This window comes from Theobroma umbraticum, unplaced genomic scaffold (assembly GCF_002168275.2).
Source record: "Theobroma umbraticum cultivar Fairchild unplaced genomic scaffold, ASM216827v3 scaffold_30.0, whole genome shotgun sequence".
NCBI classification, from domain to species: domain Eukaryota; kingdom Viridiplantae; phylum Streptophyta; class Magnoliopsida; order Malvales; family Malvaceae; genus Theobroma; species Theobroma umbraticum.
Window position 1 is genome coordinate 6,527,267 of NW_018397254.1, and position 12,429 is coordinate 6,539,695.

At 37.1% G+C, this 12,429-nt stretch overlaps 3 protein-coding genes across 3 annotated transcripts; 1 reads left to right on the forward strand and 2 right to left on the reverse strand.

Moving 5' to 3' along the window:
- Positions 1 to 322: 322 nt before the first annotated feature.
- On the reverse strand, positions 323 to 4,347 carry LOC110423889 (uncharacterized). Its single transcript, XM_021438307.2, is given in 10 exon segments — positions 323 to 398; positions 400 to 438; positions 656 to 2,126; positions 2,285 to 2,363; positions 2,479 to 2,648; positions 2,789 to 2,894; positions 3,084 to 3,274; positions 3,679 to 3,728; positions 3,824 to 3,922; positions 4,274 to 4,347. Coding segments are annotated over 10 exon segments (2,355 nt in total).
- A 776-nt stretch (positions 4,348 to 5,123) lies between these two features.
- Positions 5,124 to 7,133, forward strand: LOC110409211 (RNA binding Plectin/S10 domain-containing protein). Its single transcript, XM_021418487.1, has 5 exons — positions 5,124 to 5,232; positions 5,323 to 5,371; positions 5,697 to 5,973; positions 6,106 to 6,235; positions 6,832 to 7,133. Exons 1-5 carry the CDS (start codon positions 5,230 to 5,232, stop codon positions 6,907 to 6,909), a joined length of 537 nt encoding a protein of 178 aa, XP_021274162.1. The 5' UTR covers positions 5,124 to 5,229; the 3' UTR covers positions 6,910 to 7,133.
- A 573-nt stretch (positions 7,134 to 7,706) lies between these two features.
- On the reverse strand, positions 7,707 to 10,801 carry HSP90.1 (heat shock-like protein). The gene is made up of 4 exons (XM_021418475.2): positions 10,481 to 10,801; positions 9,937 to 10,078; positions 9,524 to 9,804; positions 7,707 to 9,441 (listed from the first exon to the last, which is right to left on the reverse strand). Exons 1-4 carry the CDS (start codon positions 10,616 to 10,618, stop codon positions 7,891 to 7,893), a joined length of 2,112 nt encoding a protein of 703 aa, XP_021274150.1. The 5' UTR covers positions 10,619 to 10,801; the 3' UTR covers positions 7,707 to 7,890.
- Positions 10,802 to 12,429: the final 1,628 nt, after the last annotated feature.

Below are 12,429 nucleotides of genomic sequence, written 5' to 3' on the forward strand. Positions count from 1 at the left end.
GGAGTTCTACTGCACCCGGTCACCATGTTAAAGATAGATAAATATTACCCAATAATCATCAATGGCAGAAAAGGTGCGTCGCGAAATTATCATTCTTTAAGCATTTTAGTCGTATAAAACATTCCATCTATCATTGCTTACTTGATAGTGCCAGATATCAGAACGGATATATATATCTGTCCGTATCTAAATCTACCTTCAGACAGTAAAGTTAGTATTTACGAACACGACAAGGAGTTTAGAATTGAGATTTTAAACCAAAGGTGAATCTACCTTAAGCCAATTACAAGTTGAGGTTAGACAAAAGCTGAAATTTCATTTTCTAGCCGCCGATATGTCTATAGCCTGTTTCAACCTGTTTGGCAAACACTTCCTGCTCATGGCCAAGCATGGTAGGAGGATGCATCAGCTTTGCTCTCAATTCCCATCTCAAAATGCCTGTAAAGGATACCTTGATTAATGTTTCCACCAACAAAGTGACTAACAACATGAAGTTATTTATCCAAAAAAAAAAAAACGAAACAGCAAGAAATTAGCACTTTTTCAGTTTCAAATATTGAATCGATCAGATTCAGATAATTGATCAAAACCTGGAATTATTTATCCAAAAGTTGTGAAGCTGATAAGATTTTAGAAACATTTGTGTATTTTATACCTGGAACTGGCATTTTCAAGGTCCCTGTAGCATTGTCGCTTAAAACTCAAGGAAGAATTAAGCATGGCATTTTGGTCCTGTGCAAAACAAACCATTTCATCGGAAGTGTGTTGAGGAAATGCAACTCTTGGCAGTCCATACAATTGGTGGGGAGGGAAATAGCCTGGAATGGGTAACTCCTGTGGCAACTGATTGTTACCAGAATGATCAAACCCTGTTTCAGCAGCTCGGAGATGCAGGGAGGAAGTGAGATGCACGTTTGTAGGAAAATACTGAAGAGGTTCTAGATTACACGGACAGGCTTTTAAATTTTTAGGCTTGATTCTTAAACCCTTTAGACTTTCTTGAGACTTGGAACAACTCCCTTGTTCCTTTGGTTGCTTCAGCTGAGAATGCTGGAGCTGTGGGTAAGATTGCTGTGTGCGCAGACTCTCAAAAGAAGTCTCCAAGCTCACTAGACCATGAGAACCACCAAAGGACGTAGGCCTTAGAAAACCTGCTAGATCAAATCTTTTCTCACCAACAGCAACACCACAATCTGCTAGCCTCCCAAAAGTATTAACCGGTGTACTTGAGGTATCCCCAGCAGCCATAAACATGGAGTCTTGCTGCAATACGTAGTCATCAGCAGTTATCAGGCTGTCCTCATCAGGCAGACAAATGTCAAGTTTATCAAAACTACTGAGAGAACTGTGCTTCAACTCTGGCCCTCCCTGAAGATTAAGTCCTACTTTAGCCTGAATATTGGAGAACCAAAGATTACCATTTCTTTTATTTACACCAGTTTGCTTAACAAAGCCCGAGAGCATGATACCTTCAGCATCTCCAATGGGTTCAGTCCCATTGACAGTCAAAGGAATGATACAATTTTCCCCAACTGGAAGTGGGACCTGAGACTCAACTGCATCATCCCCTTTGTACCTGCTTGTCAAGTCTTTTTGGGTGCCTGATAATGCAGTTGATTGTGAATCCTTTACAAATGTTCCAGAGATATGTTCACAAAGATTCTTCTCAAAATTGTTTATAAATACTCTGCCTGATTTGTTTAGCTGGTTGTTGTCATTTCCAGTTTCAGAAACATTGGGTTTATATAAGGACCACATGCTTAGCTTTGAGGATTCTGCCAAATCAGTCAAGCCTGCTCCCTTTTGTAACAATGAAAGAAAGTGCTGATGTGCTTCATCATAATTGGAGCAACTTGATTGTGAGTCCTCTATATCATAACTGCTCCTTCCATTGATCGAGTGATGCTGGGTTAAATTATGTCCACTGATCTCTGACAGAATGGATTCTTCCAAGCATTGACTAGAATGAGCTCCTGGATTACAACAACCATATAATTGCATAGAGCTTTCCTTTGAAACAGGAGTGGAGGCAGATTTCATAAGATTGTGAGCAATTCCATTTGTTCCAAAAGAAAATTTTGTAGAGTCATGGTCATTGAGCTTTAGATCAGCAGCAGTCTTCTTCTCTAGAGAATGTCAGGAAACAAAAATTTTAGGTTCTCTTTGCTAATATAACTAATTGGTTCAGAAAGTTTAAGCTTATGAAACATAATCCACAGTTCCACTTAAGAAAGATTTTTGAAAAGTTAAAAGAAAATGAACAAATTTCTGTTTTTGAGCACACCTCCTTCACGAAACTGATGAACTAAGTCAGAGGAACAGAATACAGGATTCTCAGGGTGACCTTCTTTAACATCATACGGCTGGTCAGACAATAAAACAAAATGTTGTCAGATGTTGTACAAAATTTCAGCCAGAAACTTGAAGTTTTTAAACGTAGAAATTTCACTCTGAATCACTGTTGAGAGGGAAATACACCTTAGCTCCCCTGGATTTACTGTACTTGTTTTCAACCTTCTTATCAACTCCAGAATCCTCCACGATTATAGCAATATCTAGGTTCAAAGTTTCTTTATGCTCATCACAGATTATCTTTTGCTTTTCTTGATTAGCCATTTCTTTTTCCTTCCTCATCAATTCAAATGAATCTGAGCAGAGGGGGTTGTTCATTAAACAAGAGGAGAGTTGCCTATATTTAAACCTGAACTGGCAGAAACCATGAATACCGAAGACAATAGAAACATAAAACCACCAGAAAAGAAACCAAAGGAGAAAGAGAAGATTTTACCTCTTCTCCTTTGCTCCTCCTCTGCTCTCTCTTGACTCAGACTATCAGAACCAAATGTTTCATCATTATAATGGTCCTTACTTTCTCTCACTGAATAATTTTTTGCCTGAAATAGAAGAAAAAAAAATGAGATTCAACCAAATGCTTTGACAGACTATTTTTAAATAGTTAAAAACACGATAAAATACTTTTTGACAAAAAACAAGCATCACATACTACGATCATAGCCACAAAATGAATCAGTCGAAATTTCTTATTATTAGCACTAGATAAATCATAAAGTATTTTCACATACCTTACATAGATGTGGAGGCCGATAAGGTTCAGTACTCCGGTTGAGTATATGGAAGCCACTGCCTTGAAGTACAGGATCAGAAGTCTCAGCTACACCTCTATGAACTCTTGCAAAGACACCACTTCCCAGAAGTCCTTGCTCAGCATTTCGCCATGCGCAATGAGATGGGCTGCTTTGACATCTGCCAGCATCTGTACAATAACATATATGGTTTAACAAGCCAGAAATTGAATGCAGTTTCAACAACCAATAGGTTGATACCCGCACGGCCAGGATCCACAGATGCATGAAGATGAAAAACATTGATAAACTGCCTATTGTATAAGAAAAAACAATAATAATGGGATTGATTTCATCTACATTAGCTCATAGCCCATTGCATGAACAAATGATTAACTCCACCGCTGACATTAGTAACCAGATTTACAAGGATTCACAATCAATCAAACACCAGTATCATTACTGAACTAGGAATTGATAATAAATACAAATCATAATCCAGATTACCTTTAAATTAAAGGATGTTAACTATACTCTTTTTTTTTTTTTTCCAAAATATGAGTGGGGAAGAGGAAGTAGGGTAGAAGCTTCTTACTTGAATCATGATAAGAATGCAGCACACTAGTTGATTGATTTCCAAGTTCTCTGGAAAATAATTATCTTAAGAACATAAATATCACTACCAAGGATGCAACAAAAGGCAATTGTAAGCAACAAAGAAAAGAAAGTAGTGATATTACCTTAATATTGAACTGTCAAATCCAGTAGGTAACTTTTTGCATGTATCGAATTCAGCTAAGGAAAAGAGAAAATCCCTCGTATATGCAAATTTTAATGTTCTGCGCAAAATATATATATATATATTATTATCTCTGAAAAACAGAGTTGTGATGCTTTTTTTTTTTGCTAAGTAGTAATGGAGATATTTAGAAAAGTATGATCCTCCTCTGTTTGCACCATTGGCATATAAAAACGAAATCCTCTAAGAGTTTCCATTCAAGTAAAAAAAGGCAATAGTCGTGTAAGAAAATTTTCCTGGCACTCTTCTCAGCAGCCAAACACGTGCTTAACCGTATCACTAATATTTTCCGCTTTCTAGTCGTATTTTACTTTTAAAAAAAGGCTATAAATTATTACTGTATAAACATTAAACAAAAGAAAGATGGAGAAAAGGCAGAGTTAAATATTACTTCTGAAATTCAGGAGTTGGTTCCTCCGGTTTTGACTGTGGCACTAAACGCCGATCCTCGTTTTCTGATCTCATCTTCTCGACAGAGAAAAAAAAAAGAAACTATGGAAAATAATTCCTATTAAAAAACCCCTACATATAAAATGTTACATTTATATCAAGTTTATGTATGATTATATCAAAAGCCAAAATATCTAGAACTTTACGACGACAATAATTTTATTTTTTGTGGTTTTTTCCCACAGATATAAACACTCTAAAGTTTTACTATATATGATGAAGAGAACAGCAGAGATGAAATGTGAGTCTAGGACTGGAAAACGACAAGGGGTATATTTGCATGAGAAAACTTTCTAGAGAGAGTTGGCGAGAAAATTGTTGGGATTTTGCGTGGAATGTGTGTTTGGAAGCGAAGAAAACATGAATCAATAGGAAACAAAAATGGTGTTTTTATAGCTGGAAGAGAGTAGGGAGCAGGAAGCGAGCAAGGACCGCTTTTGTATTGCGTTGTCACAAGATTCTGGAGCCAAAGGGGCAGAATTGGCAGCCTATAAATACGGAGGTGAGGTGAAATTAATAATTTATAATAATAATTAAAAACTATTGCTCCATAAAATTAGTGCTGCTCCTACCTTTTGTTTTTTTATCAGTTGAGTATTTATTAATTTGCATTTCCACAAATAAACTCTGAGACGGCTACGGCCTAGGACGCTAAACGCCTGCCCAATCAATGTTTGTATGTGGCCCACCTTACTTGCCTAGTTAAAGCCCACATACTAGGGCACCCAAACCCACATAAATTGGATCGGGTAATACTCGTGTTGCCCGAATCCGGTACCAATATAAGATACTACCAGTTAGCTAGGGTTTCGAAGTGTTGCTTCTCTGCTTTCTGCTGCAACTGGAAGAAAAACCGAAAAAAGCGCTCGCCTTGCTTTTGCTTTTCGCTGCGCAACCATGGTACGTATATTCTGTCTCTCTTAACCATTTCTATGCGTATGCGGAGACGTATATACGTGACTGAAGTTGTTCTTTTTTTCCTATGGTTAGATTATTCCAGAGAAGAACCGTAGAGAAATCTGCAAATACCTCTTTCAAGGTGCATATTTCTCTTCATTTTTCTTGTAATTTATCCACTAAACTTTATTGGCTTCCTCTTCTTTTAATTGCTTGATTATGGATTAGAAAATTGAGGTTAGTTTTGAATCTTTTAATTTGTTTTTATTGTGTCTAATCTCATGTCCATTTTTGTTGATGAGGAAATGAGTGAGCTTTTATTTATTTTGTTTAGAAGCCGCTCTCAGAAAAGCTGGGATTTTAAGCTTTTGTTGTGTCCATGTTTCTGTCGATACCTTAACAACCTAGCAGATCTCAGTAGATGGCTGTTTCATGTTTCTCATTGACAATTTGTTGTGATTTTGTAGAGGGAGTTTGCTATGCAAAGAAGGATTTCAATCTTGCAAAGCACCCCGAGATCGATGTTCCCAATTTGCAGGTGATTAAGCTGATGCAGAGCTTCAAGTCCAAGGAATATGTCCGTGAGACATTTGCTTGGATGCACTACTATTGGTACCTTACTAATGATGGGATTGAGTTTCTCAGAACTTATCTCAATCTTCCATCAGAAATTGTACCTGCTACTTTGAAGAAATCTACAAAGCCCCCTGGTAGGCTAGGTGGCCCACCTGGTGATCGCCCCCGGTAATGCATCTCATGATTGTCACAGTGTTATTTCTATTGCTTCGTGGATTTTGTTTCAAATTCGATCTATTTTTTCTCTTGGTTTGTTTTTGTGAATTGTAAGTGATATCTTTTACTTTGTCTGAATTTTAGGGGTCCACCTCGCTTTGAAGGAGACCGTCCAAGATTTGGTGACAGAGATGGATACCGTGGAGGTCCACGTGGTGGTGACTTTGGTGGTGACAAGGGAGGTGCCCCGGCAGATTTCCAGCCATCCTTCAGGGTAAATTCAAAATTCAAAATTCAAAATTTGGCCTAAGTGTTTAAATGGATTCAATTTATTTCTATGTAATTATTGATTTGGTTTTAAGTGTTTTTTAGTGTAGTTAGAGTTTATGCCTGATGTTAGCATGCATCAAGCTTGCTGCTTTAGTTATTTTTTGCATCTGGGCAAGAGTATAAAGATAATCTGTTAATTTAAAGTTATATTTTTCTTCATTGATGTTGTTTGGCTTTGTACTGACTGAAATTTCTTCCGTTGGTCAGAATTAATTGAGTGAGGAATTTAGGCTGATGTTTTAGATACAAGGGTTTAGCCCAGGTTAAGAGCAACTTCAACGTGGAATTTGTTCAGATTTGTTAAAGATTAGCAAATTGACATGTGCTGACTGCATCTTATGCATTATTTACTTATTGGCAGTAAGCTGTTTGAAGTGGAGTTCAAGCTTTCCTTGTTCATAGGGAACTCTATTCGCCCTTGTTATTAGAACTTCAAGCAATGTGCTTTGTTTTTAACTAGAGATCAAATTTTCACTTATGCTTGGTATGGGTAACTAATGGCTGCTTACATTTATGATACATTTTTCTTTGACTGTGAAGGGTTCTGGTGGAAGGCCTGCCTTTGGTCGTGGCGGTGGAGGCTATGGTGCTGCGCCATCAGGTTCAGGTTTTAGTTGAAGTGGGTTGTACTCAAAATCATAGAACTAAAATTTTATGCCTTTGTTCCTCTAGTATGCTGTAGCCTCATTTCAATATTGAGCTTGTTATGAGATCTACAATTTTGTATTTTCGTTTAGTTTGGCCTTTTATTGGAAATGGAACTCTGGTCATTTATTACTTACCTTTGTATTATGACATAACATTGTTGCAATGTCTTGCTCCATGGTTTATTCTGGAAAGCATCTACAGTCTGATCGGGAACATCATAGTTAATCTTTATAACAAATTTGCTTGTCCCAATAAAAGCTATTGGAAATTGATGCCTGCGTTACTGAGTAAAACGGAATTGTATTTTGAAGATGTCATATGAATTGAGAAATACTGAAAACTGTTACACTTAACCATGCCAGTTACAGTTGTTTAATAGCCTCGTCTCCAGAAACAGATAAGTTGCTAAGAGGCAATGGTGGCAGGCTGATCTTAAATCAGGCCTCGAGTCAATGTTTTGGTTAGGTCGGTGCAGGACTTCCAATTTCAGTTGGGTTTATTTTATATTACCATTTTAATTTGTAGTAGTGGTAATTTTACTCAGGTTCAGGTTTGATTTAGTTTTGTTTAACTTTGAATATGATCAAAGGATTACATGTCGAATTATTTGTCTTAATTCTGCAGGCAAGGTTACCATCCTCATGCCCCAGGATAAGAGAACATTTTTGAAATTAAATATTCTCGGCAAACTTAACATTTTTGAAATTAAATATGCTCGGCAAACTTGTCGGTTTTAATAGAAAACAGATGTGAAGAACCCTTCGATATAACCAAACAAGAAACGGGTAGACGTGTTTTATACTTGAAAGAAAAATATAATACGAGGATAATGCTACCCCGGACCAGACCAGACCAGACCCCTCGATATAAAGATTTATCATAACGGGAAAAGACGTCTATATCCACCACCCAACCAACAACATTACCCAAATTTTGAAGAAAACAGAAAAATTAATCTACTTCCTCCATCTTGCTTGCTTCGGCATCACACTCCTCCAGTGCAGGCATGTCAGCATCGTCACGACCGGTCTCATCCTCATCGATGCTCAGACCCAGCTTGAGCATTCTGTGGATACGTGCCCCGAATGTGTTTGGATCATCAAGGCTGAACCCAGAGGTCAAGAGAGCAGTCTCAAAGAGCAACAGCACAAGATCCTTCACCGACTTATCATTCTTATCGGCCTCAGCTCTCTTCCTTAGCTCTTCCATGATTCCATTGTCAGGGTTGATCTCCATAGTCTTCTTGCTAGACATGTAAGAGCTCACGCTGCTCTCCCTCAGGGCCTGGGCTTTCATGATCCTTTCCATGTTAGCGCTCCAGCCATACTCTCCAGTAACCAGACAACAAGGAGAGTCCACAATCCTGTCAGAGACAACAACCTTCTCCACCTTGTCTCCCAAGATATCCTTCATAGTCTTGCAGAGATCCTCAAAAGACTTCTTTGTCTCCTCCTTTTTCTTTTTCTCTTCCTCGCTCTCATCTTCAAGCTTCAAACCTTCCTTTGTGACTGATACAAGTTTCTTACCATCATATTCCTTCATCTGTCCAACAGCATATTCATCAATGGCGTCAACCATGAAAAGAACTTCATATCCCTTCTTCTTGAGTTTCTCCAAGAATGGCGAGTTCTCCACTGCCTTCTTGCTCTCACCAATGATGTAATAAATGTCTTTCTGGCCCTCCTTCATTCTGGTGACGTAGTCCTTCAAGCTTGTCAATTCATCACCACTCTTGGTTGAGTGGTATCGGAGAAGGTCAGCCAGCTTAGCCCTGTTTTGGCTATCTTCATGAATACCCAACTTCAGGTTCTTTGAAAAAGCTTCATAGAACTTGTTGTAGTCCTCCTTGTTCTCAGCAATCTCACTGAACATCTCAATGCACTTCTTGACAAGGTTCTTCCTAATCACTTTCAAAATCTTGTTCTGTTGTAGCGTCTCACGAGAAATGTTGAGTGGCAAGTCATCAGAGTCAACAACACCTTTCACGAATCCCAGGTACTCGGGGATAAGCTCCTCGCAGTTGTCCATAATGAACACCCTCCTAACATAGAGCTTGATGTTGTTCATCTTCTTCCTAGTGTCAAAGAGATCAAATGGAGCCCTCTTCGGAACAAACAAAATAGCCTTGAACTCAAGCTGACCTTCAACAGAAAAGTGCTTGACAGCCAGGTGGTCCTCCCAATCATTAGTCAAGCTCTTGTAGAAAGAGGCATACTCCTCCTTGGTTATCTCCTCTGGCTTACGCAACCAGATTGGCTTCTGCTTGTTAATGAGTTGCCACTCATGAGACACCTCCTTAATCTTCTTCTTTTTTGATTTAGTCTCCTTCTCCTCGTCAACATCCTCAATGTCTCCTTCCTCCTCTTTCTTGGGTTCATCATCTTCGTCATCACTAATCTCTTTCTCAGTTGTCTTCTCAGTCCAGAGATAAATTGGATAGCTAATGAACTCAGAGTGCTTCTTCACAAGGTCCTTGATCGTCCTCTCCTCCAAGTACTCCAGCTGTATATAGAATCCACACTTAGTAAAACTTACAAAGTCCAAACATTGAACTTGTAAACTTCTAATGGGCAATAATATTTACCTGATCCTCCTTGAGGTAAAGGGTCATCTTAGTACCCCTACCAAGTGGCTCTCCATTCACATCCCTGGTGACAGTGAAGGAGCCACCAGCTTGGGACTCCCAAATGTACTGCTCGTCATCATTGTGTTTTGAGGTCACTATAACTTTCTCAGCGACAAGGTAGGCAGAGTAGAACCCAACACCGAATTGACCAATCATGCTCACATCAGCTCCAGCCTGCAATGCCTCCATGAACTCCTTGGTTCCAGACCTTGCGATCGTACCCAAGTTGTTCACCAAATCTGCATACAAACAGCTAATTACGGGTCAAATGAAAAATCACTGGCAGTATAATTACGAAACAAACGAAACATTATTTCAGAATATAACCTCAATTGAATCAAAAATAAAAGGAGAATACGTATCGACGTCACCTGCTTTGGTCATGCCGATACCACTGTCAACAATGGAGAGGGTCTTGTTAACCTTGTCTGGTACAAGCCTAATGAAAAGCTCTGGTTGAGCATCGAGCTTGCTCTTATCAGTCAGGCTCTCAAATCGAATTTTGTCCAATGCCTGTACCAAGATCCATAATCACGACCATCAAGCCTCATCCAAGGATCATAATTCTTAATCCACATACATAGACGTACATTGAACTTTTCACACTTCCAAATAAGAAAAAAAAAACGCATCTCACGTAATATTGATTCTGAAAATTCTCAATAAGAAAATATTCGATAAATAAATTTGTCCTTTAGTACAAAAGACAATTATACACCAGTAATAGGGAATCGTTAAAGAACAAAGCAATAGGCCTACTAGGAAATTTTCTTTCTAAACATTCAGAATGCAATCTATCGAGAAAAACTCAGCGTATAGAGTTTCCTTCCAACCAAACAAACCATTACAACATATATAAGAACATAAGCATGAAAATTAATTAACTGGATAAGAAGAGAGACGAAGAATACGTACATCAGATGCATTGCTAACAAGCTCACGAAGGAAAATCTCCTTGTTACTGTAAAAAGTGTTGATGATCAAACTCAAAAGTTGGTTGATCTCGGCCTGGAAGGCAAAGGTCTCTGCATCAGCCATCTGCACGTCCGCCATTTCCTCGCACACCAACGAAGCCAAACAGAGAAAGCGAAGGGAAAGGGAGAGAAAAGAAAAGTAGAGATTTGATCAACTGATACTTTGCTTAAAGAGAATGAACAATATGAATATGAGAAATTACACCTGAAAGTTTTTATAGTAAAGCGGCCTTCTGGTCCCTTCTTCTCCATCAAGTTAGCGAGAAAAAATATAGAAGAGTGGGGTTCTGGATTGTTCTAGGAATTGGCTCGGTTATTTTGTTTATTTTGCGAGTCAACAGTGTCAACGGTGTCGTTTAGTATGTAATTTCTTTGAATCTGAGGCGTGGCGGAAGGCGGGGTTTAGGAATTGCGTCATTTGATTTGGGATTCCAGAACATTCGACCAGCTATGACAATCTGGAATGTTCCAATCAGGTAACCGTCTAGGCTGACCAAGTCCTCGCACGGTACACTCGTGCTAAGAATAATAATTGTAAGCAAAACAAATATACGAGTTATGCAATGTGTTATGATTTACACTAATACGTAACAAATTGTCTATTTTAACTTCGGTTTAATCTTGTTAAATTTTATGATTTTATCTCACAAAAAGTATTTAATAAATTAAAAATGATGTGAATACTTTCATAAAATAAAGATTATATGGATGTTAAAATTTTTTATTATGTGGCTTATTATTAATTGATAATTTTAATTTAATAAAACAAATTGATGATTTAGTTTTATTATGAGATAAAACATAAGAGCCTAATTAATATTAAAGTGATCAGAATGATGAGCTTTGTGTGTCTAATTAGATCAATGTTGTTTAACGGTTGTATAGGTCCTAACCCAAGGCTTTTGTTAAGGTTTATTTTACTATGTATCTAATTAAGCCTCCTCTTCCCTTTTAACGCATGGTATCTCTAACCATTGGGAGGCGTCATAAATGAGAAGTGCAAAGAGGAAGACTTAGCTTTAAACATAAATTTTTTATTGTTTCATTGGGAGTAATGGCTACTTCAAAGTTTTAAATAGGTACACAACATTAATTAGATAATTTGGTTTTCTAATCTTTACACTAATCTATAAAATATTATATGTTTTGACTTCGATTTAATTTTGTTAACTTAAAGATTTTATCTCATAAAAAGCTATATGAACACTTAAATATCTAATCTCACGATTCTCCGTCACTCTGACATAGTGACATCTTTTTCTAATACCCAAGAGTTTTTCCTTTTTTTTTAATTACATTATGTTGCTAATACCTTAGAATTGCCTTAGATACATAATAATTATCATATTTTATACCAACTTGAGATATTGTTTGTTTCAACTCATTAAGCCTTACTAGTTTGTTTCATAAAAGGTACCTCACAAGTTGAAGATAATATGAATACTTAAATACACAATTTCACTATTGTATACAATCAATGTAAAATTCATGAGTATGAGACTGTGATATAATAATGAGAGATAATTGAATTTTTCTTTTGGGAAGATAGAACATATTAAATCCCCTATTTCCTTGCTTGTGATTTGACATTCAAAGTCTTAATCTTTTGTTTAATAAGAAAAAGAAAAGCTAAATACTTAAATAAGTCCCTGAATTACGTCAAAAAAGTAAATTCAATTTTTTTATTACGTTTAAATAAAAATTTTTATTTTAATTTTATGTCAAATAAGCCATTTTTCTTTAAATTTGATTAACTTTTGTTAATATGTGGTATTTTTATACCACATCATCTGCCACATAGCAAGTTAATATGACATTTTGATTATGTCATTGTCATATGACAAATGACATGACATTAAATATTATTAATTAAGATTTGTGTGCTTATCA

What these genes read in the sequence shown, in the direction of transcription:
- LOC110409211 (XM_021418487.1), top strand. An exon ending in CCACCTGGTGATCGCCCCCG is followed by an intron (nt 5,974 to 6,105) that starts GTAATGCATCTC and finishes TCTGAATTTTAG; the next exon opens with GGGTCCACCTCGCTTTGAAG. An exon ending in ATTTCCAGCCATCCTTCAGG is followed by an intron (nt 6,236 to 6,831) that starts GTAAATTCAAAA and finishes TTGACTGTGAAG; the next exon opens with GGTTCTGGTGGAAGGCCTGC.
- HSP90.1 (XM_021418475.2), bottom strand. Translation starts at nt 10,618, where the DNA reads ATGGCGGACGTGCAGATGGCTGATGCAGAGACCTTTGCCTTCCAGGCC. An exon ending in TTGTTAGCAATGCATCTGAT is followed by an intron (nt 10,079 to 10,480) that starts GTACGTATTCTT and finishes ATCTTGGTACAG; the next exon opens with GCATTGGACAAAATTCGATT. An exon ending in TTTACCTCAAGGAGGATCAG is followed by an intron (nt 9,442 to 9,523) that starts GTAAATATTATT and finishes TTCTATATACAG; the next exon opens with CTGGAGTACTTGGAGGAGAG.